The sequence below is a fragment of the Elgaria multicarinata genome, chromosome 2 (assembly GCF_023053635.1).
Source record: "Elgaria multicarinata webbii isolate HBS135686 ecotype San Diego chromosome 2, rElgMul1.1.pri, whole genome shotgun sequence".
NCBI lineage: Eukaryota > Metazoa > Chordata > Lepidosauria > Squamata > Anguidae > Elgaria > Elgaria multicarinata.
Genome location: NC_086172.1, coordinates 122,872,523 through 122,899,041, shown reverse-complemented (window position 1 = coordinate 122,899,041; position 26,519 = coordinate 122,872,523). Strand labels below are relative to the sequence as shown.

The 26,519-nt window shown below is 40.0% G+C and overlaps 1 protein-coding gene across 1 annotated transcript in view; it reads right to left on the bottom strand.

The window, feature by feature from the left end:
• Positions 1-26,519, bottom strand: part of FUT8 (fucosyltransferase 8) — a 103,656-nt gene that overhangs the window by 64,491 nt on the left and 12,646 nt on the right. The window contains exons 2-4 of the mRNA XM_063117539.1: positions 15,720-16,113; positions 2,270-2,385; positions 1,982-2,147 (exon numbers count right to left, since the gene is read on the bottom strand). Of these exons, the coding sequence (XP_062973609.1) occupies positions 1,982-2,147; positions 2,270-2,385; positions 15,720-15,922 (485 nt within the window). The 5' untranslated portion in view covers positions 15,923-16,113. The remainder of the gene's footprint in view (positions 1-1,981; positions 2,148-2,269; positions 2,386-15,719; positions 16,114-26,519) is intronic.

Below are 26,519 nucleotides of genomic sequence, written 5' to 3'. Positions count from 1 at the left end.
CAACTGTCTCTGGAGAGGCCACCAGTGAGGGAGGAAGCAGCAGCCAGGCACCTCTCCACCGTGCCTGGGTCCAGCTCCAGCTGAGAGCCCCCCTCCCTCCTGCTGTCACCTGTAACTGCTGAACTTTCCAACTAAGATTGTAGTGCCTGAATTTGCTTTCCTTTCCCCCCTCCTCCTCCTCCCTCCCAATCCCCTTTCCTTTTGTGTCATGTCTTTTAGATTGTAAGCCTGTGGGCAGGGACTGTCAAGAAATACTTTTGTAAGCCGCCGTGAGAGCCTTTTTTTGGCTGAATGGTGGCATAAAAATACTTAAATAAAATAAATAAATAAATAAATAATAAATTTTGGCTACATTATATTCTGTATTGAAATACTACCAATTACATATTTCAGTTTCTTATGACACACTTAGGCAAAGGGATATGCAACTGAGTATACATGACTAAACCCGCCCAAACAGACACACAAAGTTTTGACTAAAATCTAGATTAAACAGAAGGTATTTTTGACTAAAATTTTAATTACTTCAAAGTAGTTTTAAAATCAAACGATGTGAAAGTCTTTCATTTACTTTTTTAAAAAATTCCTAACATCTTAGTGAACGTCTATTCTTTTGCAAGTTATAAACAAGAGCCTACAGAAAATGAAAGACTACCAAATTTATTGTAAGATGGATCTATATTCATTTTGATCTACATTCTACTTCATTGGATGCATGAACTTGTCTAGAAGTAGTGATGGGTAACCTGTCCCAAGCTCACATTCATCTCAGAGCTCTACAACGTTCTGAAAAGAGGCTTGTGAAAACGCAGAACTGATTTGTGTGACTGCACAAACACCTTGAAGAGCTACTTCTGTGATCCACTGGGGCTTATGTACCCTGATACTCTGTTACCTAGGGTAACAGAGAGATGGAAAAGGAGAGAAGGAAGAGAATAACCACTCTCCAATCCTGTCCTTAAATGTTACTGCTGTTGATCCTGCTGTTTTTGTTGCTTAAAAGGTAAGGAGTGGGGAAGACAGGAGTGTGTTTTGGGGTGTGGGACTGGCAGGGAGACTTTTTGGGAAACCAAGGACTAGTGGGAACGGAGCAGGAAATTCTACTCTGGCTTGGATTTTAATTTAAGCAGGAGAAGAATTTCTGGACTTTAAAAGCTTGCCTTACATTTGAGGAGGAATTTTAAGACCCTCCAAATAAAAAATAGTTATTATTATTATATCCCACCTTTTGCCCAATGCTGGACCTCAAGGCGACATTACAAAATTTAAAACATATACATTTAAATCCTATAAATAGAAATATACAAAAGTTAAAATTATATTAAATATGTTCCAATATTAAAACATTTAAACATTTTAAATGACAATTTTAAAAGTCCTTGGCTCTAGCTATGAAATACCGTGCCACAATAAATGTGTTGCTAGATACCATATTTGGTCACCTCTGCTAACATGAATACTCTTCTGTGTAGCATGAACATGGTAAAATAAGTCTAAACATAGTGAATTTATTATTTATTTTATTTGATCAATTCATATACCATTTATCATACGTCTAAAAAATAATAAAATAATATTTGCTGTATATAATTAGTGAGTTTTTTAATTCACTTGTATTGCTACAAGATATGTCCTATGGGAAAAAATGAAGATGAAGCTAAGTTGTTTATACAGTGGTATCAGATCCAATTTAAGAGATCTGCTGAATGGTTCTGGTGTCTACATACCAGCCAGTTTCCACATTTGCAAGAAAATACTGTGTAGAGGCAGAATATGTCAAGCAGCCTACAGGAGAACAGAGGAGGACATGCTTGCATATTATGTATTAGTGCATTTATAGTTAAGCTGATGCAATTAGCCATGACATACTTCATTTATCACTCAAACAAGAAAATCTAAAAAGCAGATGTGATTATTTTCCATTTTACCTAGCTTGCAATCCTTATTACAGCAAACATTCATCAGTAATAGTTATTAGTACCTTTCATGATTACCCAAGTCAGATAGAAGTTCATCAATGTGTCTTTGGAATTCATTTCCTTCCAAGTTTTTTAGTTTCTTCAGTTCACTCTGGAGAAAAAACCAAAGCTCCTTGGCTCCATTTTCAATCTTCCTTCTCAAAATTTCATGGTCTTTTCCTAAGCCCACTAATAAAATAGAGGGAAAGGAGAGTGAAGAATTATCTACGTTGTTTATTTCTGAACACAAACCCCACATGGGTGGAATGATATATCCATTCTAATGTAGAAGAAAATATTTATATACAAACCATCTCCTGTTTGTTGCTTATAGTTTTCCATCTGTTCTTTGGCCTTTATTAGCTGTTCTTCTAAAGCATGTACTCTTCCTGCAGCAGGGCCCTGATCAATAGGACCTTCTGGTATCCTACAGTAACAGTGAAAGCATGCAACAAATAAGTTTGTATATACCATAGTATTACCGATAGCTCTTGGTAGTATCCAACAGTAGCCAAGTACCAGCGAGGCCCACCACTTACACAACAGGGATTTAGCGCTTCGGATGGGAGCCAGAAATGAGCAGGTCAGTGAAGCTTGCATAATAGAGCTCCACCAAACTCTTCCGATCCAGAAACGAGCATTTCTGCCCATTTCAGGGCTTGCTTTGTGAAGTAGTAAAATCTCGTTGAACAAGCACTGGGATTCACTTGTGCAACAGAAACAATGGAAGTGCAGTGCCCCCGCTGGATACTACCCTAAGTATGTTAATGGTAATAAGATTTGAGAAAACTACATTTCCCCAAGGTTAATAAAGTTATAGCATAGTGTAACCATAAGTTGCAATATAGAAATACACTGTCACAAGAGGGAGCAATTTGTTAAGCACTGAAAGCTGTTTAGCATCCTATATACACATTTCTTTCTAAACTATAACTACAGATTATGGTCTGAATCCTAGCCTAAGGCTTGAATCCAAAGGGGCAAGAGCAAAAAAGAAATAAGTATTCATGTAGTTCTTCATTTGGATGTGCAAGCACAAGAAGATAGCAGGATAGCTGCCACTTTTAATCATAAATATATGCATACACACTGAATAGATCTTGTTTCCTTGTAAAGGTTTCCATCCCAAGCAGTTTGTGCATGGAAACAATGTTCTCCTGCGAGTGGCTATCAAAAGCAAAATAATATATTTTCCAACCTCCACTTTAAAAAAGGAAAGTTTGAAAGCTAGTATACCCAGAACTGCCACCCATGATCTTGTAATAATCTCTGTCAACTCACCAGTTTACATCTAACTATGAACTGATCTACAGTCCACAGCAATGTTTCTGTTTGTGACACATGTCTCTCCAAAATATTATTGACAGTATGCTCTATTTCTATGTATAACAGCTTTTGGGGGCCAAGTCCTCATCTTATAATGTCACCATATGTCACTAGTTCACTTTTATGTATGCTCTTTGTTCGAACCAAAATCATTAAATAAACTGATTGCTCTAAATCAAAAGATCTAAAGAGATCTTCAAGTCTACTCTTTCAAAGAGACTAAATGTATGTATACATTTAATGTGCCTGATTTTTTATATTTAAAATAGCTACAGCTATTTCTGTAAACCGCCCAGAGAGCCCTGGCTATGGGAGTAATAAATATATTACACTTATATTATATAAGTGTAATAAATAAATAAATAAATAAATAAAGCCCGGGGGGGGGGGGGGAGGAATCAGATTCGTGAATGTGTTGCACAGGAAAGGGTCAACTCTCTCCTCTCAGCAACCCTAATCACTGCTGTTGGCGAAGCTTCCTCTGTGTGTGTGTGTGTGTGTGTGTGTGAGAGAGAGAGAGAGAGAGAGAGAGGGAGGGAGGGAGGGAGGGAGGGAGGGAGGGAGAGATTTCTAGGGATGACTGAGAAATTTGTTCTATTAGTACTACTACTACATTTAGATCCTGTCTTTTTTCCTCTTGCAAGAAACCCAACATGGCTTACACAGTCCTCCTCCTCTCCATTTGATCCGTATGATAGCCCTGCAAGGTAGATTAGGCAGAGAGTCAGCAGCTCAGTTCAGGCAACACGTTCCTCAATGGTGGTTTTAGATCTACACGGTGGTTTTTACACCACCATTGAGAATGTGTTGTCTGGCGGGAGAACTCCACACAACGGTGGAGGGTTGTGGGGTTTTTTTTGGAAAACACTCCATGCAGAATATCCATGCTGTACAGAGGAGAGTTTCTGCACAATTGTTGAGTGGCGTGTTGTGTGGCGGGCTCCATGGAGTTTTCCGTTGTGTTGAGTTGACTTTTCCCACTGGCTAGAGAGTTCCCTGGCAAGAGAAGCAAAAGGAGTGAGTGCCACTCTAGGAGAGCTGCCGCAATTGGGTTTTTTGCAGCAATGACTGATGGGATACCAGGGGAGGAGAGAGGGCAGAGGAACTGTCAATCAAACATCACAATGGATTTTACTCAACTCAACGGCAGCCCACAGTGACACAACGGTGGAATTAGAACATGTTGTGTGTGGAGTACCTCCTAAAAACTCTACCGTTGCATGGAGTTTTCACACTGCATTTTGACTGAACTGAGCCAGTGACTGGCCTAAAGTCTCCCAGTGAGCTTCATGGCCAAGTGGGGGGGACAGGACTAGATCCCAAATCTCTTGAGTCCCAGTCCAACACTCTACTACAGCTGCTTCTAAAAGAAAGCCCCCCCCTGGACCCCCTCCTGGACCTTAATAATTACAGACCAGTATCAAATCTTCAATTTTTGGGCAAGGTGATCAAGAGGGCAGTTGCCTTCCAACTCCAAGCAGTCTTGGATGATACTAATTTTCTAGACCCATTTCAAACCAGCTTCAGAGTGGAATTCAGAGTTGAGAAAGCTATGGTTGCCTTAGTGGATGAACTCCACATCAGTATTGTCAGGGGAAGTGTGTCCCTGCTGGTACTTTTGGACTCCCAGTGGCTTGCACAGTATCCTTCTAAAACACCTGAGGGATTTGGGAAGCGGAGGCACTGTGCTCCAGTGGTTCCGGTCCTACCTCTCGGGTAGGTTCCAGATGGTGATGCTTGGGGATAGTTGCTCCTCAAAAAAAGAGCTGTTGTATGTACCACAAGGCACCATCCTATCCCCAATGCTGTTTAACATCTACATGAAACCGCTGGGAGAGATCATCTGTAGGCATGGGGCAGAGTGCTATCAGTATGCCGATGACACCCAAATATATTTCTCTATGCCTTCAATAACAGCGTCAGATAAGGATTGTGTGTCTCCTCTGAATGAATGCTTGGAGGTGGCAAGGACAAGAATATTGCCGCAACATTAAAATTAACCCACTGGCTGCCAATTAGTTTCCGGGCGAATTACAAAGTTTGGCCATTACCTTTAAAGCCCTACATGGTTTGGGTCCAGGTTACCTGCCAGGAGAGATTCATCAACTTAACAGTCTTCTGGAATGTTAAGACTGATCTCTTCTGGCAGGCCTACCCAGTTGAATTTTAAGATACCTTTTAATAATGTATTAGTTTTGTTTGTTTTTAATCAGTTATATGTATTTTATGTTACGCAGAGGACCTTTTCTTCTGTCGCCCCCAGATTGTGGAATGGCCTGCTGGAAGAGATTTGTAAACTTAATTCTCTCCCTCTCTTTCTGAGTTTAAGACAGCTATTCAGACTAGCCTCTTCCAGCAGGCCTACTCAGATGCATTTTAAACCAAGTATTTTAAGATGTCTTGATGGATTTTTGATAGTGTATTCGTTTTATATGCTCTTTTAATTAATTTTATGTATTTGATTTATATTCTATTATAGTACTAATATTGTTCCCCACCTCGATCCAAAGGGAGAGGCGGGTAAGAATTATTATTATTATTATTATTATTATTATTATTATTATTATTATTATTATTATTCCACACTGACATGATTTAAGAAAAACTTACCAATTTGGCAAAATTTGCCTTAATGATATAAACAGAATGTAAGACTGTGGAAGAAATCAAAACTGATGGGATTTGGAAGGTCCTGTCCTTTTGTAGAAGACAGGAATGGGATCCAAACCCATAGCTTACATTGTTATCAGGGTTGGAACAGAAGGGAAGACTTGTATTGTAAAAAGAAAAGAAAAAAGAAAAGAAAACTTCTTTAATATTAAAAGGAAGCCACTCTTTGCTATTTTTCAGGAATTGCTGCAGAAGGGCTGTGGAAGTGCCAAGTGTTAAGTGATCCTTGATTGGCTATAGGATCACCTATCTGAAAAGCATTTTAAAACGGACTTCATTTGCCTGTAGCGAAATAAGTACATAAACAAATCCAATTGCTACATAGCACTGTGATGTCATTATGTCCAGTACATAATCCCTGATTAACTGGGGTCATTCAAAGAGGAATGAAAGAAAGAGGAAATTGAGCCAAACCAGCAGCAGAAAAACCATGCCTGAAAGCAACTGTGAACTGTTAGGCAGGAGAGATAGGATTAAAAGGGTTTTCAGGAGGGGAGATTTGCCATTTCCCAAAATTGCTACTTTTGAAGTCAAAAGCAAACTGGAAGAGCATTCATCTGAAATCTAATCATTACCGCCAACAGTTTTGGTGTGGAGAGAGTGCTAATACTGGTGTTAAGGCATTATTAAGAATAGGCAGCATAGAAGGAGGATGAAAATAACCTGTAACTACGGCTAAAAATAAATATTAGTGAATATTAAAAGTTTCCTAATTTGCTACCTTTCAGGGAACCAGCATTCTTTGGAAGCATATTAAAGGATTCTTGATAAGTTTCCAATGAGAAGAACAACAATGGCGCATAAGCTTCCCTAAAAGGCAACTTGCGTATAAGCACTAATTTTCCTCTGGAATAAGCAGCCAAGATGAAATATTGGATGTGTTCTAGGGCATACCCAAATTTCATAATGGGCAACAGTGAGACCCAACTCTGCAATATTTCTGCAACAGATGCACAGGAGTTCTTTGGAAGACAAATTAAGTGTTTCTTAGAGGTAGCTATCCAGAGAACCTTCTCTTATGGCACAGCATACAAATGTAAATTAATAAAAAAAATGAGAAGAAAGTTTGAGATGATATATTATACCGTTGTGTATCAGTTACTGATGCAATTGTAAGTCAGCGATCAATTATCAACTGTTCTAATACCAAAATCAAGTCTCATTGGTATCAAAAACTGACATTATATATTTACGAAATATTAATGTGTTCAAAGTAGCACAATTTTTTAAGTCAGCATTTCCAGTGATATAAAAAAAATTCACTGAGCAGAAATACATAAAATAAACATTTCAAGCAGTACAGAACACCTTAGTCAAATTAAATACCCTATAAAAGTGGAGGGGGGGCACCTAAAAAGAAGTTTGACAAAGCATGTAACAATCCTGATAAGGTCACAGAATTTCATGTTTTACAGACATGGACAGACTTGATGTGTTATGTAGATTAGGTTAGCAATTTTTGGCTGCAAACTCTGCTTTCAATAACGTATTGTTGTCATTACATGTAGTAAGAGCAGCTTGGGCTTACATGGCTCAAGAGGACTTAAGAATTCCCTAATTATGGAGAGTAGGAAAATTTATTGCAATTTGTCCAGGACACAATAAAATGCCTCATGAACATGCTTTAATACTAACTGCAATAAAGAGGTCCAACCAACTATTACAATGCCAGTGATTACAGGTAGTTCAGTGGCTAAGAATGCAAGCTGAAAAGTCCACAGTTCAAACCTCAGCCATAAATTCAACTGTGTAGTATTAGGCAAGCCACTATCTCTCAGCCTCAGACCCTAAACAGCAATATGATAAAGAATACCTTGCAGAATTATTCTAAAGGATTCTGAGATCACGTATACAGATAACTTTAAACCCTCAAGTACCATATTATACTACTACCACCCATGGAAACAGGAAATGCTACCATGCCATTTTATCCATTGAAACATAAATGGAAAATATACAAATAAATGGTGTGTGTATGTGTGTCCATGTAGTCATCACCAAAATATTTTCCTAGTGTTTAACATTCATACTGAGGAAAGGAGTGCCTTTGTCCAAGGTAGACTGCTGCAGCAACTACTACACAGATTCCTGGAGATTTCAGATTTGGCTGGGAGTGACACATACCTTAATTACAACACATGTGGGTTACTTACTGCAATGCTCTTGCTGCCTTTGAAGAAGGGACAAAGAAGAACCTCCAGCCCACCTGCCTGAGAAAACCTGCAGGGAATCCCTAGAAGCTTTATCCTCCGATCCTGCCTCGGCCCCTTCTGCCATGGAAGAAAAGTTCTTAGCACTGATGGCTGTTGTTGTTTCCCCCACACATGCGCACACACACCAACCCTGTTCACTTTGCCTGTGGCAATGTGGTCCCTCCCCACTCTCCCTCCCAGAGCATCTTCAAAATAAAATCCAGCCATAGGGCCAAAAGAATGTTTCCAACCCGCTTTGAAGAGTGCTTGTAAATGACAACAGGTCCAGAATGCTACCTACAGGCAGGAGAGTGTAACCTCCAGCCTAAGAGTCTAAACTGCACTCCCCAAGAACCATATTCATGATCATTTGGCCAATGGGGGGCCTGTGGAAAGCTGGGTGGGATAAGTGATTTGCTCCCTACCTAAGTTTGGTTGCCCTCCCCTACTATAATGAGTATATGACTCCCTTATTGAAACAGCTTCCAGCTGCCAGAAAGGTAGCCATAGTCTGTTGTAGCAAAAACAGCAAAGAATCGTGTAGCATCTTATAGACTACAGATAAGCAACTTATGGCCTTCCAGATGTTGTTAGATTGCAGTACCCATCATACCTCACCATTGGCTATACTGGCTAGGGCTGACGGAAGCTGCAGTCAGCAAGTTGTTTACTCCTTTTATATATTAATAAATTTTCTATGCAGAACCTTAAAGACTATATTATGGAATAAGCTTTCATATATTACAACCCACTTCATCAGATGTAGAAGTTCCTGAAGTCCCAAGTGAATATATAACGAGGCTTTTAATCCTATATGGAGACACACGCTCCAACGAGGCTCGCCTGGCGCCAACATTGTTATCTTTTCGGCACCAGGTCAAGACTTTTCTCTTCTCCCAGACATTTAACAGCATTGATTAGCATATTCTGAGTTTTTTAACTGACCCCAAAATAGTTGTTTTAAATTGGTATTGTCTGGTTTTGTTCGTATTTTATGCTTTTTATGGTTTTAAATTTTGTATATTTGTTTTTAATGTTCTCTGTTTTTAACTTTTGTAAACCGCCCAGAGAGCTTCAGCTACTGGGCAGTATAGAAATGCAATAAATAAATAAATAAATAATAAACACAAGGTTGGCAGTGGAGATTGTAAACAATTAGGTTAGAGGGACTTGTTGGGAGATAGCATGGATATCTTTGTATTTGTGAGCTGATTAACATATGTAGTGTAATATTTTTTAAAAATCAAACCAAAACCAAAACTTTGTCCCTAATTCAAGCTACAGAATAAATTAGAACCTCTTGGTATTTATTGTTGAAATTTGCCTCTGAGTTTCTTTGTTCAAGAGGCTAGAGTGTTTGTTATGGTTCTTCATATACTTCTATATCATTTACAGCTTTTTGTGTTTATTATTGATGTTTAAATTACCGTATTTTCCGGCGTATAAGACTGGGCGTATAAGACGACCCCCAACTTTTCCAGTTAAAATATAGAGTTTGGGATATACTCGCCGTATAAGCCTACCCCTCTTCCAACGGGGAATGTGCCTCTGTGGCCCCCCTTCAGCCTCCCCTCCCCGCCTCGCCTCTCCCTGCTCTAGTTGTGTGCCTGCAGCTGGCGAGAAGCGGCTGCCTGAGCTGAGGAAGGCTAGTGCTGCTTCGCGCTCTCATTCTCTCCCGGTTTACGAGTCTGTGTCTGTGGTGCGCTGCCGGGCTAGACTCCGTCAGGAGTTGCTCGCTGAGCCGCTTCTCCTCTCTCCCTCGCTCGGTCGCTCTCCTCCCCCCCCTCGCTCTCCTCCTTCCTTCTCTCTCTCTCTCTCTCTCTCTCTCACACACACACACACACACACAGAACTCAGGAGCTCGTGGCTTCGGTTGAAGGCGAGCGGCTCGCGCTCCCTTTGCCTGCCTCAACCACCGACACCCTCAGAACCCAAACAGTAAAAAGGGGGGGAGGAGAAAAAGAAAGAGGCGGAGGGGGGCAACGGTGTGCGTGTATATATATAGGCAAGCCTTAAACAGAAGGATGGGGATTTGAACCATATGCGGCGACCGCAGATTCTCCAGTCCAGCTCGGAAGTTACAGCACCCGCCCTATAAGACGACACCCAGCGTATAAGACGACCCCCGACTTTTGAGAAGATTTTCCTGGGTTAAAAAGTCGCCGGAAAATACGGTATTAAGTTATAGTTTGAACATGTAGTTAGCTGCCTTGAGCTCACTAATTAAACAGGGTATACATGTAATAAATGAATGAATAAATAAAAATATTCACATCTGAAATTAAATGTTACAATTTCCAGAGGAGTAGCTGTGTTAATTGAGAATGGGGAGGGGGAGCACTATGTACACTTGTCCTGAGCTCCTTGGAGGAAGGGTAGGATTAAAAGTCATCATGAAGATAATCAGGAAACAAGCATAGAATTTATAATAGATCCCTCCACTCCTCGCCAAAAAACTCCCAAGATTACCTAATGCAGTTCTGTGTATGGATGTACAAATTAGATATGTGAAACAGCATTTTGTATATGGGACATCTACATCACCTTGATTTTTCTCATCCTAGATTCTGGTGTAGACTGCATGTCTCTATCTGACCAGCAGATAGATACACACACAATAGTGTTTCCTCATGTAGAAAAGGACCACTGAACTAAAATAACTGTCAGTTATTTAATAACTGTTAAATAACTGTCTCTTTTTTATTCCATCCCTGCCACCCACCCCATCCACTTGGGGTCATATTCAACTATGCACTTGTATGCTTTACCCTTGACTCTCTCGGCATATTACTGGTCTGACTGGGTCTGGAAGATTGTAAATTCCTCTTTGACAGAAGGGGTACTACCAGTCTCTTTAAAATAGTCGGGGTTCAGGGCACTGATCCCTAATCTGGATCCAGATGATGAAAGTGACTATATGCTAGTTGCCAACATCCCCCTTCCTGGGCAAGTTGCTTTGGTAAGTGGTCACTGATTAATTCCTTGCACTCTTAGACAAAACTGATTTTCTAGATCCATTTCAATCTAGCTAGATTCAGGAACAAAATCTGCTTTGATTACCCTTTGGAATAACCTGTGCAGGGAGGGGAACACAGGGAAGGCGACTCCTGGGCCTCCCAGCGGCTTTCAATATCATTGACCATGGTGTTCTTCTAGATAAACTGTCTCAGTTGGAATATGGAGGCACTATATTGCAGTGGTTCTGTACCTACTTGGATGGCCAGTTGCAGAAGTTGATTGTTCTACCCCATTATTGCTCTACCCCAATGCAGTTCCTCAGGATCTATTTTATCCCCCATGCTTTTCAACATCTAAGTGAAATAACTCAGAGGGGTTATCCAGGAATGTGGGTTGATGTGTCACTAATATGCAGATGATACCCAATTCCTCTTCTCTTTTTCATCTAACAAAGGTAGGTCAGTTGTTCTGAACTAATACTAGGGCAGGTTAAAGGATTGGATGAGGCTCAATAAACTGAGATTAAATCCAGACAAGATGGAGATACCGTTTATGCATGGTTTATTTCTCTGATTAAATGGTGTTCATCCTGTTCTGGAATGGGTTGCTTTCCTCCTAACAAATCAAGCTTATAGTTTGTGTGTGCTCTTGAATCCATCAGTATAACAAGGGACCTCAGTGGTCCACATTGGCTTTTTATCAGCTTAGCCCAATAAACCAACTAAAAACCTACATGTATTGAAATAATCTTGTGAAAGTTATTATTATTATTATTATTATTATTATTATTATTATTATTAAATTAACTTTGACACACATTTTCAGATACGTACTTAAAGAACAAAAGCAAATGTAACAACATGGATTTCAACTATAGTCACAGTTTACAAATATTGAAAAGTAAAGGAATTATGGTTATGTCTAAGATGGCAGACTTTGCATAGTACTTGTGACAAGTTATTCACGCCCTGGTAACCTCCTTTTTGGATGATTGCAATGCATTACACATTGGGCTGCCTTTGAAAGTGGTCCGGAAACTTCAATCAGTCCAAAATAGTGCAGCTACACTGATGTGGGAGTGATGTGACTATGCCAGTTCTTTGCCATCTGTACCAGCTGCCAGTCCATTTCCAAGCCCAATTCAAAGTGCTAGCTTTAACATTTAAACTCTGAAATGGGCTTGGGGCCAGGTTACTTGAAGAAGCATCTCCTCCCATATTTACCTCCTTGGACCTTAAGGTCATTGTTTGATGCCCTCCTCCAGGTGCCCTGTGAAATGAGGTAAGCTGCAAAAAGTAGCTGCAAAAGAGGAACTTTTGAGTGTTGGCACTTTGCATGCAGAATGCCCTTCCCAGAGAGGCTCACTTGAGGACTACATTACATATTTTTCAGCGCCAGGTGAAAGCCTTTTTATTCTCCCAAGTATAGGTGTTTATATATTATTCAGTTTCCCAGAGGACCTTTTCTTCTGTCGCCCCCAGATTGTGGAATGGTCTGCCAGAGGAGATTCGTAAAATTAACTCTCTGTGTGATTTTAAGGCAGCTTTAAAGACTAGCCTTTTCTGGCAGGCCTATCCAGATCAATGTTAAATCATGAATTTTTAAGATGTATTGATTCCTGTTCTAATGTTGTTCCTCGCCTCAATCCAAAGGGACAGGTGGGTAAGAAATAAATCTATTATTATTATTATTATTATTATTATTATTATTATTATTATTATTATTATTATATAGAAGACTTTTGTATGCACATTAGAGTTCAGTAGTTTAATTATAGTAGGTACAATTCATGCACCAAAATGGACAAGTCTACCCAAGTTAAATGTGTTGCTACATGGGCCTGGAATGCATACACCTTCAAGATTCTCTGCACATTATTTTTTTATGCAAGTCCATGGCAGATCCTGGACTAAAACCCAAGTTGGCAGGCTTCAAACTCAGTCCTATTCAGACATTTGTGAAAACGTGTGTGGTATTAAAGTGAGGAGGGAAGACCAATCCCCCCCATGAATGAAAGCTCCACTTTAGTTCTTTGCATGTTCAGAGTAAAGGCCTGAAAGGCTTTCTAAGCTCATTAACATATGCTGATATTACAAAGTTCCAATCAAGGGGAAGCTTTGAATGTGTTCAACAAAACATAGTTCAGCTGGAGCCAGTGTGCATGAGATGTTGAAGACAGGGCTTGCATGCATTCCTCTGCCCCCTCCCTGATTGAAGCCCACATGAGTTCCTTGAATGCATGAACAGAGCTGAAGTGGGAAGATAATGCCCATCGTTCCCTTCAGCCACCGATTTACTAGTGATACAGGAACAAAACAACCATAAACAAAGATGGTTTAAATATAATCTCCTATCTATGTGCTGTTTGATATATTGATTTGTATATCACTACTAATATATATAACCCTTTCATCTCAAGCAGCCCCAAAGCATACAATAAGAAACGATATTAGAATACCAGAAAGAAACAAAATAAGACCATGCACACCCGAAGTCCCTCTGCTATCTTTAGTATTCCACTGATTCTACACTACCTGGAAGAAACACAGCCGAGATGTACCTTCCCAGCACCACATATCCCATGCTTCATCCCAGTCTCCTTGGACTACTGTGTTTTCTCCTATCAACCTGAGCCCTGTCCCTAAAACTGAGTTAGACTAACCTCCCCCAACCTGTTGGTATCCAAATGTTCTAGACTACACTTCCAAGGTTTTCTGACCATTGGCTATACTGGCTGGGGCTGGTGAGAGTTGAAGTCAACAGCATCTGGAGAGCACTGGATAAGGGGAAAGCTGAGCTAGAGGTTCCAATGTTTGACTTGTACTCCTTTTGCTCAAAATAATTCAGCGTCAACAGAGGACTAGCAACTTGTGTATAACTTTGAAACGACAAGAATAACCCACACACACACACACACACACACAAACAAGCACAGTTTAAAGTATTGTTCTATGCACCCATAGACCATCTCTAGTGGAGATCTTCTTGTACCCTGCCTTCCCTGCCTTGTGTTTACAGAACCCAAAATATCTGCACATCTGTATATTGGGCCACCTCATTATTCAGTCCAACTGCTAATATGTTCAGATTCTAATATAGGCCCAGAAAAAGGGGGAGTGTAAATTGAGAACTTATTGATTTCTATGTTTTTCATTCCATGTGTTAGCCAGGTGCAAGTCCATGAGACGTGTTATCATATCCCAAGACTTTGTCATACATAGCCCTTTCAACTTTTAAGGTATCTATCAATTTTATCTAGCAGGTAAGGGAAATAAAATCAGGTATGCTCTGAGAAAAAATATTCTCTCACTCATCCCAACTTCCCTTGACCTCAGTATTGGGATTAACTCAAGAAAAAAAGAACACTGTGTTGCTGCCCTCAATTTTTCTCAGGAACAGAAAGTAAGGCACCTGGGAACACATCCTTAAACTGTTTCCTGGAGCGAGATAAAGGCCAAGTACTAACAAGAGTTAGAATCAAGCATGCAATGTTTTAGTTGTAGCCTGATATTGATGCAAACTTTTGTTGTTGTTGTTTATTTGTTCAGTCGCTTCCGACTCTTCGTGACTTCATGGACCAGCCCACGCCAGAGCTTTCTGTCGGCTGTCGCCACCCCCAGCTCCCCCAAGGTCAAGTCTGTCACCTCCAGAATATCATCCATCCATCTTGCCCTTGGTCGGCCCCTCTTCCTTTTGCCTTCCACTTTCCCTAGCATCAGCCTCTTCTCCAGGGTATCCTGTCTTCTCATTATGTGGCCAAAGTACTTCAGTTTTGCCTTTAATACCATTCCCTCAAGTGAGCAGTCTGGCTTTATTTCCTGGAGTATGGACTGGTTTGATCTTCTTGCAGTCCAAGGCACTCTCAGAATTTTCCTCCAAAACCACAGTTCAAAAGCATCTATCTTCCTTCGCTCAGCTTTCCTTATGGTCCAGCTCTAGCAGCCATAGGTTACTACGGGGAATACCATTGCTTTAACTATGCGGACCTTTGTTGTCAGTGTGGTGTCTCTGCTCTTAACTATTTTATCAAGATTTGTCATTGCTCTCCTCCCAAGAAGTCAACGTCTTCTGATTTCCTGGCTGCAGTCAGCGTCTGCAGTAATCTTTGCGCCCAGAAATACAAAGTCTGTCACTGCCTCCACGTTTTCTCCTTCTATTTGCCAGTTATCAATCAAGCTAGTTGCCATAATCTTGGTTTTTTTGAGGTTAAACTGCAACCCAGCTTTTGCACTTTCTGTTATTTTCAAGTCTTCAACATGAACTTTCATAAATATTGTACTCAAAGCCAATTACCAGCCAGATATCCACCATTAAGTTGTTTTATATTGTTTTATTGATATGTGTGTACCCTGCCCTGGGATCATATGATGAGGGCAATCAATTAAAATAAATAAATAATAAATTATGTTTCAACCCCTGAAAGAATACATGCTAGGGGGAAAAAACTATATTCTAGAAGAAATAGTAGGCCACATGTGTGTACCTCCCAATATGGTGCTTGTGGAAGTTACCAGAAAATTATTTTATTATGAATTGTTTTGTCTTGTATGCTCACATAGAGAAAGTGAGACTCTACAAGAGTGCCCAGATTCTGAGAAAGATTGTAAAAGCCTACCTGAGAGATTCTGCCATTCTTCTTAAGTCTTCATTTTGCTGTTTTAACCGTTCAAGTTTTGCTAGTATCTTTGATAGTTCACGACTAGAGTGATCTGGATGCTCATTGTCTCGTACTAAGTGTCCACCTATGTAAAACAGCAAGGTCCCCCAAGCAAAAAGGATGAGCATAATCCAACGCCAGGAGCCAGTCCATGGCCGCATTTTCAGATTGCTGTCCACTATCAAATAGGTTTTGTTCACAAAGCAAACATTGTAACTCCTCAGTCAGGACAAAGTTTCCAGGGTTTCTGTCCTTCACCACATAACGCTTCTCACAGCATTTGTCCTACTGCAGAATGTAAGGAGAATGGATAATCCACGTTCTACTGTCACAGGTGTTTTGATTTTATAGTCTATGGGAAAGAAACAAAATGAAGTTAAATTCTGCAATTTAAAGATAGCAGGCTACATTGAGGTACAGTTTAAATCATTTGGAATTGAATTGCAATCAGTTAATAGCATTACAACCCTTCAGCAACTCACAAAAGAATAATTGTTTTTATGTTATGTTTTAATTAAGTTTCTATTTTTAATCTGAATTTTATTGTTTGCTGTCCTAAGTGCATTTTTTTGGCCAGAAATGGAGGATATGAATTAAATAAATAACTTACATCTCTGTATCATTTATGTCTATATGAACAAAAAAACACCACAAATTTAAAAAGGTAGTACATCAATTTGTGCATTACTTTGTGTTTTGTATTTTAGTCAATTGTACAATGTCTAAATCAGAAGAAACATTATGCAATAGATGTATGTAAGTACATGCGCCTGACATTGCATCTTAATAGCAACTATCTACCTACAAACATGCAGAGTTTGGAACCATGAAACAAAAGTGCTAGATTTTTTGCCAACAACAAAAAGACCACTTTATTTAAGAAGGCCTTTAGCCTGTAAGTGGATTTCTTAATATTATTTTTTTCTGTAACTTATATTTTTATTGTATTTTAATGTATTGTTTTAATCAATTTTAATTCTTTCTGTAAGTCACTTTGAGTGCCATTTTTGGGTGGAAAGGATTTCATTCTCACAAGAGGCTGAACTTGGGGGAAAGACGTAGAGCTCACACACTACTAAAAGCACAGAAGGAAATCTAGTTACAATTAAGAGCTTGATAATAATAGCTTCTGAAAGTAGCTAACTCAAATAGTAATCTAGCTCAATTTTAGAAAAAATTATTGTTGAAGCATGAACCAAGGTTTCCAAAAGTGCCACCTTCACATAAGAGCTGGGGGAGGGGGAGCGTCGGCTGATACGTCTCTCACATTTCACTTGGTCCTGTAATTGCATGAGTGCATTCACTATGCCTTAAATGAAGTTTTCTATACAATATAATATTAGGATGTTTTATCTCTAAACAGGGATAGTGAGGTAATGAAGGACAAATTTAGGAGTACTCTTGAAGCAACTTTAACCACCCTCAATCATATTATCAAATTAAATCAAGGTGTGTTAAAAAAAATGCTCCGTTTTCTCTTGCCAAGGAAAAGCAGTGCTAAGAATCATTTTGTAGCTCATATGTATTTTTTTATATTTCCCTTGAAAAGATCTTTCAAGAAACACATTTGTGCCTCTGACACACACACACACACACACACACACAGAGATAAATAAAATATATGCAGAAGGCAAACCAACAGGTGCAGGAGTAATTTCTCCCTAGGCTAATTTGCAAACCATTTTAAATATAAGAGCTGCTCTTCTGAGGAACAATTATAATATGTAAGTAAGCTTCTAAGGCCAGTGGAAATGTAACTCTAATTACTGAACCATGGTTAAGCGATTGCGATGTGGACTATAGGATGCACTTCCCCCCACCCACCAATTCTTTCTACAGTGCAAATTTCCTTCATTGGTCTTAACAATAACAGTTAAGCATTTTATCAACAGCCACATTAACTGCTATTATAGTAAACCAGGAATTTAACTTTCAAACCTCCAGTAATCACCATTTTTCTAGCCCTTCTAGAAGAAGTTTTGATCTGTCATAAGTCCAGGTAAAAAAGGGGCACAGGTCCCAATTGTATTATTATGGCACACTGTAAGACATCATTCTAATTTCTCTCTCCCTGCACTAGCAATGTTCAGAAAGGATACCCTCTAGTATTCAATAAATTCAATCCAAAGGTAGACAAGCAGAGTTCTGCTTGCACAACAGGACTTTCTCTCTCTCTCTCTCTCTCTCTCTCTCTCTCTCTCTCTCTCTCTCATACACACACACACACACACACACCAAAAGACAGTCCTGAGGGTTGAGGGGGCTTTATAATGGGGCACGGGGGCTGGAGCAGGTCAGAGAAATTAGAGAACTTGGCAAGGCTGATTTGCACAAGCAGAAATGCCTTTCAGCTCATGTAAGACGTCTCTGGATTCAAGTCAGTGTCTACTCTTGTAACCTCTCTGATATAGCAAAGCCAAGCTGTGTTGTCTTTTGCTTTGTCTTCAAACAATAATGATGAACAGGCAAAACAATGTTTTTTCTGAGTTTACTTTTATTCAGAAACGAATTTTCACAACTACATCTGGTAATTTTGCAGTTAAATTAAGAGATTGGATCCATGTGTCAAGCTGCGTAAACAAAATTTGTTGTATTTAAAGAGTTCAGCAAGGCAGCTTTTTTGTTGCATTATTTGGGCCTCAAAAACACAGTGATGAAGTCCAAACTCCTGACTGAAGCTTTCTCCTCCAAGATATGATCTCTTACTAAATTCATCGTCTCATAAAACAGAATTAGAGTTTCCCAGGATACTGGTAATCCTCCTCCCCTCTCCCCCGGGGCCGCCAAAAAAACCCAACTATATGGGATATTATATTCCGCTGCAAAATTATTTGTTACTAAAATTATTCTTAAAATTGAAACAAAATATAACTTTAAATTATTTCAGTTTGGCATTTTAAAGAACACTAAGGAAAAGATAACTCACATAAAGCATGCATTAGTTCTGGATGATATGGACTTTTAAAATTATGCACGTTTGTTTTAAATTTTTAGAATAACAGTCAGAAAGTTCTTGGAGTAGGGATGACATACTAAAAAGGAAAAGGAAACACTACTACCTACACCATTTTACAAGTCAGATTCAGTTTGCAGTTTTCCTGATTGGCCACTTGGAGCCACTATCATACCACACATTCTATCAGGTGCCTCCCCCTCACCAGTGCCATTCTGCCACAGAATAAGATACTACTCATTGAAGTTATTTGACACTCCCATTCTATAGATTTGACTCCATCTTCCAGTATCAGCTTGTTACCACAATATCCACTACAGGGTTGGCAACTAGTATGACTGAGATGGAAACCTACTCCACCCCACCTTTCAGATGCAATACAAGCTGTTGGTTTTGATCTATAAAGCATTTGGGCTCTTAGGATACCAATCCTTCATACATACCAGCATTATCCCTACAGACAACCAGGCAGAGCTATGACATACTCCTTTAAGGGTGCAATGCTATGGTTCTGGGAGAGCATCCCGGGGACCATAGGATATTTTTGATTCCCCCTCCCAAGACCACAGACACTCCTAGGACCTCAGGAAAGGGAATCTAACATCAGAACCCTCCTTCACCCTTCACAACCATTACCAAATGCTTTTCAAGTTTACAACAGTAACCTTAGTGACCTTGTAGAAGTTGAAAACGGGGCGCTTTGAGGGTGGGGAAGGAAGGTAGAGAGAAAAGGCCAAAATCCGCAGAATCCTATGACCCCTCAAATCACTTGTCCCCACCCAGTGAGGGTTCAGAGGCCCATCTAGATGGTAGTTGCAGGGGGAGGGGGAGCAGCAAGCAAAATTGTCTCCATCCTCCTTCCCTGAGGGCAACAGCCTGTCACCTCCAGAGAGCTCTTATGTAAATGGACTACAAAAAATGTGCCCTGAGGCATGTTAGTGTGGTCCAGACAGCTCATAGACCCCATTCTCTGGATGTGAGCCAGACAAGCATTTCAACAAGGAATGGGTATAAATAGCCTTTCTGCTTCAAGCATGCCACCAATGGCAGTATCTTGGTGAATACTTTTGGTGCCACTGTAAGCCTGAAAGGCTTCACCTTGTACTGGTAATGCTCACAGAGGTAAGTACATCGTAAATATCTTCTATGTTTGGGTCTGACTGGTACATAGAGATATACCTCAGAGAAATCTATTGGTGTTATGTAGGTAGTTGTCCTTTGCCATGGCTGCCACTATGAATATCAGGGTTTCCATTATCCTTAGAGAGGCATTTGTTCAGCCACTTCAAGTCTAGTGTTGTTCTTATGTTTACTTATTCTTTTTTAGTATTAAGGAAAAAATGGCAGTATACTCCCAGTTTCCTCTGGACTCAAGGGATGTGTTTAAAGGCCTGGATGTCCAGGAAGTGTTGCATGATTTACCTGATCATTCGGTGTTTACTGCATTTGGGGACTTTGGAGCAGTCCAGGACGTGTTTCTCAGTTGATGTGAGAATTTAAGGGCATAGCCTTGTAAGAATGACTCCATCTCAGGTGGCCTTTGGCCATACATGGTCAAAATGGAGAGGTCTGCCCCGTACAGATCTCTGGACACCAATCTATTCAGTATAAGGAAGAGTGTGGATTCTTCATCCCTCTGAAAGAGGCTGTCAAGCTAGATGCTGATTGAATCTGGGTTTTATGCATGTCTCTAGAGCAGAACCACCACTTAGGTTTAGGATTTCAGTATTCTTTTGATGTAGTCATGGTCTTGTAGGTGTGAAAAGGCACTGTCCCTTTTTGATGTGGGAAGGGCTTTCTTTTTGACCTTTTCCTCTATGAGCACCACTTCCATAAACTCCTTGAACAGCTTGGCCCCAGCAAAAGTATAGCTTATGATCCTCGGTCCACATTGAAGTTTCTCAGCTAGATGGTTCTGCTTGTCACAACACTGGCTACCATAACTCTTGACAAGTTGACCAGTAAATCTGCTGAGTATGAAATCTTCCATCCTTCATCTGTTTAGAAGAGGGGGTCTAATGCTACCAGGTCCTCTGCAAGGTATACTACCATGGCAGACACAGAGTTTGTCAGTGATGCTTTCAAAGTCACTGCTAATGCTTCAAAAACCATGTGGAGAGCAAACTCTATGAGTTTGTCACGTTTGTTTCCTCTTTACTTGTCTGTTGGATCACTGTGTTGAACCATCAGCGTCATCGCAGATGCATCTACAAGGAGGACCTTGAGGTGGTCCATTATTTCTTTGTGAAGCAAGTATAGTTTGTTGGCTATATTATTAATCAATCTGTTCTTTAATGTATTCCAGATCTTGTTGAAAGCATCTGGGAAAGGCACTATATTACCCTTAACAAGCTCTGTAGCAGAGCTTGTTTATCAGGTTGGCATGATCATAATGTCCCCAGGTAACCTTGCATACCTGGCCAATTTCCTGTTTCTTGTCCTTGTGCCCTTCCTACTGACCAAAGAAAAAGGGGCATTCCCAAGGCTAAATAATCAGAAAGCCCTCTGGGCGAAAGTGGCAGACCTATGTTCAAACTCATGCTCAGATATGGAGTTCATCAGATACCCTTGAGCAAGGCACTTTCTCTTGTCCTTATTTACTGCACAAAGTTCTTACAAAATCCATATGGTGCTCTGAGCTCCATAGAGAGAACAGAAATGCATATTTTAACATTATTTTTATTATCAGTATTATTAATGTAATGAAGATTCATAACTACAGATGTAAAACTTCCAGAAATTTTAAAGCAATGGGAGAGAGAAAAAATGGATTTTTCCATTTTTTTTAACCTCAGCACTATTTGTTTATTCTTTATTTTATATATCCCACTCTATCCCATGCATTCAAAACATTTTGCAGCAGTTTTGCTTATAGTCCTGTCCTCAAGATACTCACAATCTAAAGGTTGTATGTCGGTCATGCCTCCCTCTGATTCTTCCAATGAAGAGGAAGGGCAGGTTGCAGACCAGGGTGAGGGTCCTAGCACAGAAATAGCTCCAGAGCCCTCACCACCAGATAATAGCCAATGCCCTGCCACAGCCCCTGTCTGATTCATAGGACCAAGTTCTATTGACTCTTGCAAAGCAAATGAGGCTTAATGTAGGAGAACAACGGAGACGAGTGTCGGCCTGTTTAAGGAAGAAAGCCTGCCAGAAGACTGGGGACTAATTACCAGCAGCTGCTCCAGGATGCTGGATATAGAGCTGCTGGAATTCCACAGGTTGGCACTGAAGTGCAACTTCAGATTAACACACTAACTCACCTCTGCCTGTTCTGAGACCCTGAACCTTGCCCCACCTGGACTTCCCTGGATTTTGGACATTGGACTGGAAAAAAGACTCTTCTCTGCCTCAGTGAATTGGCTTCGAAGAACCAGTAACCTCACAAGCCCTGCTTTGTCTCATCTCGCCCTCCCTTCTTCCCTTGCCTTGACAGTTTTATTGTGGGTTACTTGCAGGAGATTTGCGGCCATTCCGCATAAGTCAGCATTGGTCAGCTGACAAAGCCTGACATTGTCTATGGTCACCAATATAAATAATGTCATTTTAAAAGTTAATGTCATTTTAATGTCACCAATATAAATAATGTCATTTTATCTATAGTATGAAATGTGGTAGCTGTAACTATAGTATGAACAGAAACATTCAAAACTGACTCCATCAAAATAGTTTTGGTATTTTCTCTCACCATAGAAAGCTGAAATTTGGTGCATGCATAATCAAAGATATCCGTGTTAACAAGAAGAGGGGGGATGTGAAAAGACATTTTAATTTTTTTCTTTTAAATCTCATGCATAACAGGCAGCATTGAGCAATTCAAATCATACACTGAACAGTTTTGTTGCACCATCCAAAGTTCAGCATATTTCCCATAGCAACGAATTGTTAAGCATACTTCCCATAGCAACAAATTTGTACAGTAGTAGTCAAAGTCACCCTGAAAATACTTTTTAGAGCCTGAAAATGGTATACTATCTTTCCATTGAAATCCAGGATCTGTGGACACACTGGCCAGCAGTATAGCACAGAATAAGCCCAGTCACATATGGAATGTTATGATGGGCTGTGGAACTTCCATATCCCTCAAATAGGAAGGGGAGGGAGGAAGGGTCAGGGTAGAACTTCCTCAACTGCAATTCCATTATAGCTATCTCAGTCAAAAGGTAGAAGGGAGGGAGAAAAGAGAACCAAAAAGACATGACCAAGCAAAACATACTACAAATATTACTGTACAAGTGTTTTAACTGATCAAGATCAATATTCTGTACTTCATGTATATTGAATGCCTTCCCAGTCATTAATTTTAATAACAATATATATCAAATGGGTAATTAGAAATTAAAACTGTATCAATGCACTTGAAAGTATCTTGCTTACTTCATGTTGCCTGATAAGACTGGGGTGGGGAGTGGAGAGAGAGAGAGAGAGAGAGAGATAAGGGGATGGCTCTGACCAAGCCCCTGAAAGCTCTCACTTGAGAGAATGTCACCCTGGGGTGGGGGGGGTGGGGGGGTGGGGAAGGTTTCCCACCCGTGTTGTAAACGCTAATTGCACATTATCTCAATTTGTGCAATCCTTTCCACTAAAACAAGTTGTGATACTTAAGCCTCCACATGGAGTATCCTTCCACATGTTCAGTCAGGTACATGGTAAATGGATATGCCCATTTGCTGACCCAGTAAACATCTGAATCATATCAAGGCAATCAGGCACATGGGATTTTTCTTGCCCAATATTGTTGCATATGAAGTATTAAGCAAATACCCCCCAGTGTTTTACTGTACAGAAGTCAATTTGAAGTTATCCATATGTATATGCAAAATATGAATAAACATATTTATAACTATTAACATGAAATAAAAATAGGTCTCAGCTGTTATTCTGACAAACAAACACAGCATATTAAACTAATACATCTTTTTTCCTCTTCTGTATTCATCGCTCAATATTCAAGCAGCATTTGAAAAATCCCTTAGTTAAGTTTTCTTTTGTAAAATTAACCTTTGATAGTTCTGTGCAGATCAGTCAACATGCGAAGACAGAAACTAGACTTGCCTAAAGACCATCTATACTGAAACATAAGTTCAGTCAAGGCAAGTTGCAATCCCACTTAATTGAAGGAGTTCTGTATGGGCTATCTTGAAACTACCTGCAAGAGTGCCAGCCCTTCCACATAATGCCCCAAGGACGCTAGAACATTACATCAATTCTGAATGCACAGTGAGCCCCATGGGGGCAGAGTCTGAGAACAATGAGGCAAGCATGTGTGAAACCTGGCTGGCACACACCCAAAAACTCTGCACTGCAGGTCCTTAGAATAGCTACTATGTACAGTTGTAATGCTCTCATGTCTTATTGGATGTAGTGACATCTAAGTTTAAGTGAAATGCTAAATCATAAGGGTAACATAAAGCATTCCAGCAGTAGAGTACACACAGACTCTCCTCTTCTTATACAGCTTCACCTGCCAAGGCAGATGACAGGTAGAGGGGTTTTCTCCAAACTCTTGATACTATGTTAGGATTTTCTCCACCAAGCAACTAGCGCAACTGTGTTCAGTATAATTTAGTACACAGAACCAGCATAACAATTGCCAGAAGGAGCAACTGATTTATTTTAGTAAAAAAGATGCCTCGGTAATGTCATTTAAACATCTCTCCTCAAGTGCTTGGAAAAAACTGACTAGTAAAGTCTTATCCCTTCAACCTCCTTTTTTACTTTCTCCACTTGTATGCATGTGTGAGCTGTCTGGCTGGATGATTCTGCAGAGATTTATTCTTCACGAATGTGTGTATGTATGTGCACATACAATGGCTGCTTTTAACTTAAAATGGACATATATTAAGAGACCCAGTCATGGATCTTACCCTTATCTTGTCTGTTCTGACCCACAGAAAGGCAGTGTAAAACTCAATTACACCCCACCATCTCCAGGACCATACCTACAGTCTTAAAGACCTTTAGAGCAAAACAAACAATATATAAATTTAGACTCAAGACTGGCAGCATTTCTTGGACCCCCATGAGACCCTCCAGATATTTGGGCCTACAACCCCCCATCATCCCTCACCATTAGCTATACAGGCTAGGGCTGATGGGGAGTTGTAGCCCTCCAGATGTTTTGGCCTACATGTTGCCCAGCCTTAGTTTAGAGTAAAAGTAGATTAAGTAAGTTATATTTTTATTTGTTTTATTTATTGATAAATTTATGAGTCACATTTTGGCTCAAATAGGACACCTGTATGTTACAATTAAAATGTAATTTTAAAACTTTACAAAAGCAATCTAAAGTTTATTGATAGTATGTTATAAACAAGCGCAATTTATACAGATACAAATTTACTAATAAATGCAACCTATTACATCAGCTTAAAACATTTTTTACTAATGTATTAGTTTGGTTTCAGGTTGTAGAAATTATTAACAATGAAAAATCCTTTGAATTGTTCTGCTTTTGATATGACATCCATGAATTGAGTCAATGGTGCTTTGCCAAATCCTGCCCATTTTGAGAAATTTCTCTCCCTGCGAAAGATGCATTGGTTTTTCTGCCTCTTTTGCAGGTGGAGGGTGGGATAGAATTTCAAATAGTTTCCTCATTGGGTTGGGGAACAGGACTTCCACATACCTTTTTAATTTTGGGAGTTGGCTGGAGGATCCTCTTTCTATTTTCTTGGACAGGGGTGGGAGTTACTTGAAAAATGCCCCCAGCCACAAAACTCTTTACAATCAGGCTTTTCCAGTCCAGCAGCACTTCTTGAACTCCTATGAGACCACATCACCTCACCCTCTCCTATTGCCATTCAGGAAGAACTCCTACGCCACAGAAGCTTCTTTGCAAAGAGTCCCAAGTGCTGCAAACAAGAACAAATGGGACTTTTGGAGCCTTAGAAAAACCCTTATCTTGCTTGTTCTGTATTGCTGCAAGGAGGAAAAGAGTTTTTCTAAAGCTGCAAAGGCCTATTTGCTCTTGCTTTGCAGAGAAGCTTCTGCAACCCAAGGGAGCTTCATGAATGCCTACAGGGGTCACGTGGTCTCATGGGAGTTGCTGGGCTAGAGAAACCTCTCTATAAAGAGACCTGGGCTGCACAACATGCAGGGGATGTTTTTAAAGTAGAGAAAGAAAAATAGAATCTTCAGCCACTACTTACACTTTAAAAAGTAAAGGGAAATCCTGTCCTCCTCATCAAAATTCTCACCTCCCCAGCCTCTTTTGACAGAAATTTTGTTTCACTCCTTACCCCACAAAATGCCAAAAATGAAAGAACTGAAATATTCAGCCCAGCATAATTCTTCCACCTTTACTTATGCTGAAAATGAAAATCTGATTTTATTTTATATATATATTCTGGCTATGCAGTACAGACTGGTAAAGAGCTGCAAAAGAAAAGGAAAATCCACTTTCAGCCTGTGAAGAAAGCCCTCCCTAGCTGATGGTAGACAGGTTGCTAAAGGGCCATGAGTTAGTTAACACCAACCTTCTGAGGCTCTTTGGTGCTTGTCAGGGCCTCCCTTTCCTTGGGAAATAATTGCTGGGGCCTGTAGCTACCTGCTAAGTTATAGGTTTGTCACAGGTACTTATCTATTCAGCATCCCCTATGGAAGACTGCAGAGGAAAAACAAGTTGTTTATGCTGCCATTGTATGATCTTCTCTGCCGTTACACATATGTAGCCCCTGTACTAGCAACCAACACAGAAAAATAATAAAATCTTTTGTAAACCTGAATGTTGGTGCTACAGTCTGGGATAGGTTCATGTTCTCAGCAAAAGGCAAGAAACAGATTTAGCTCCTTTTTTAGTCTCT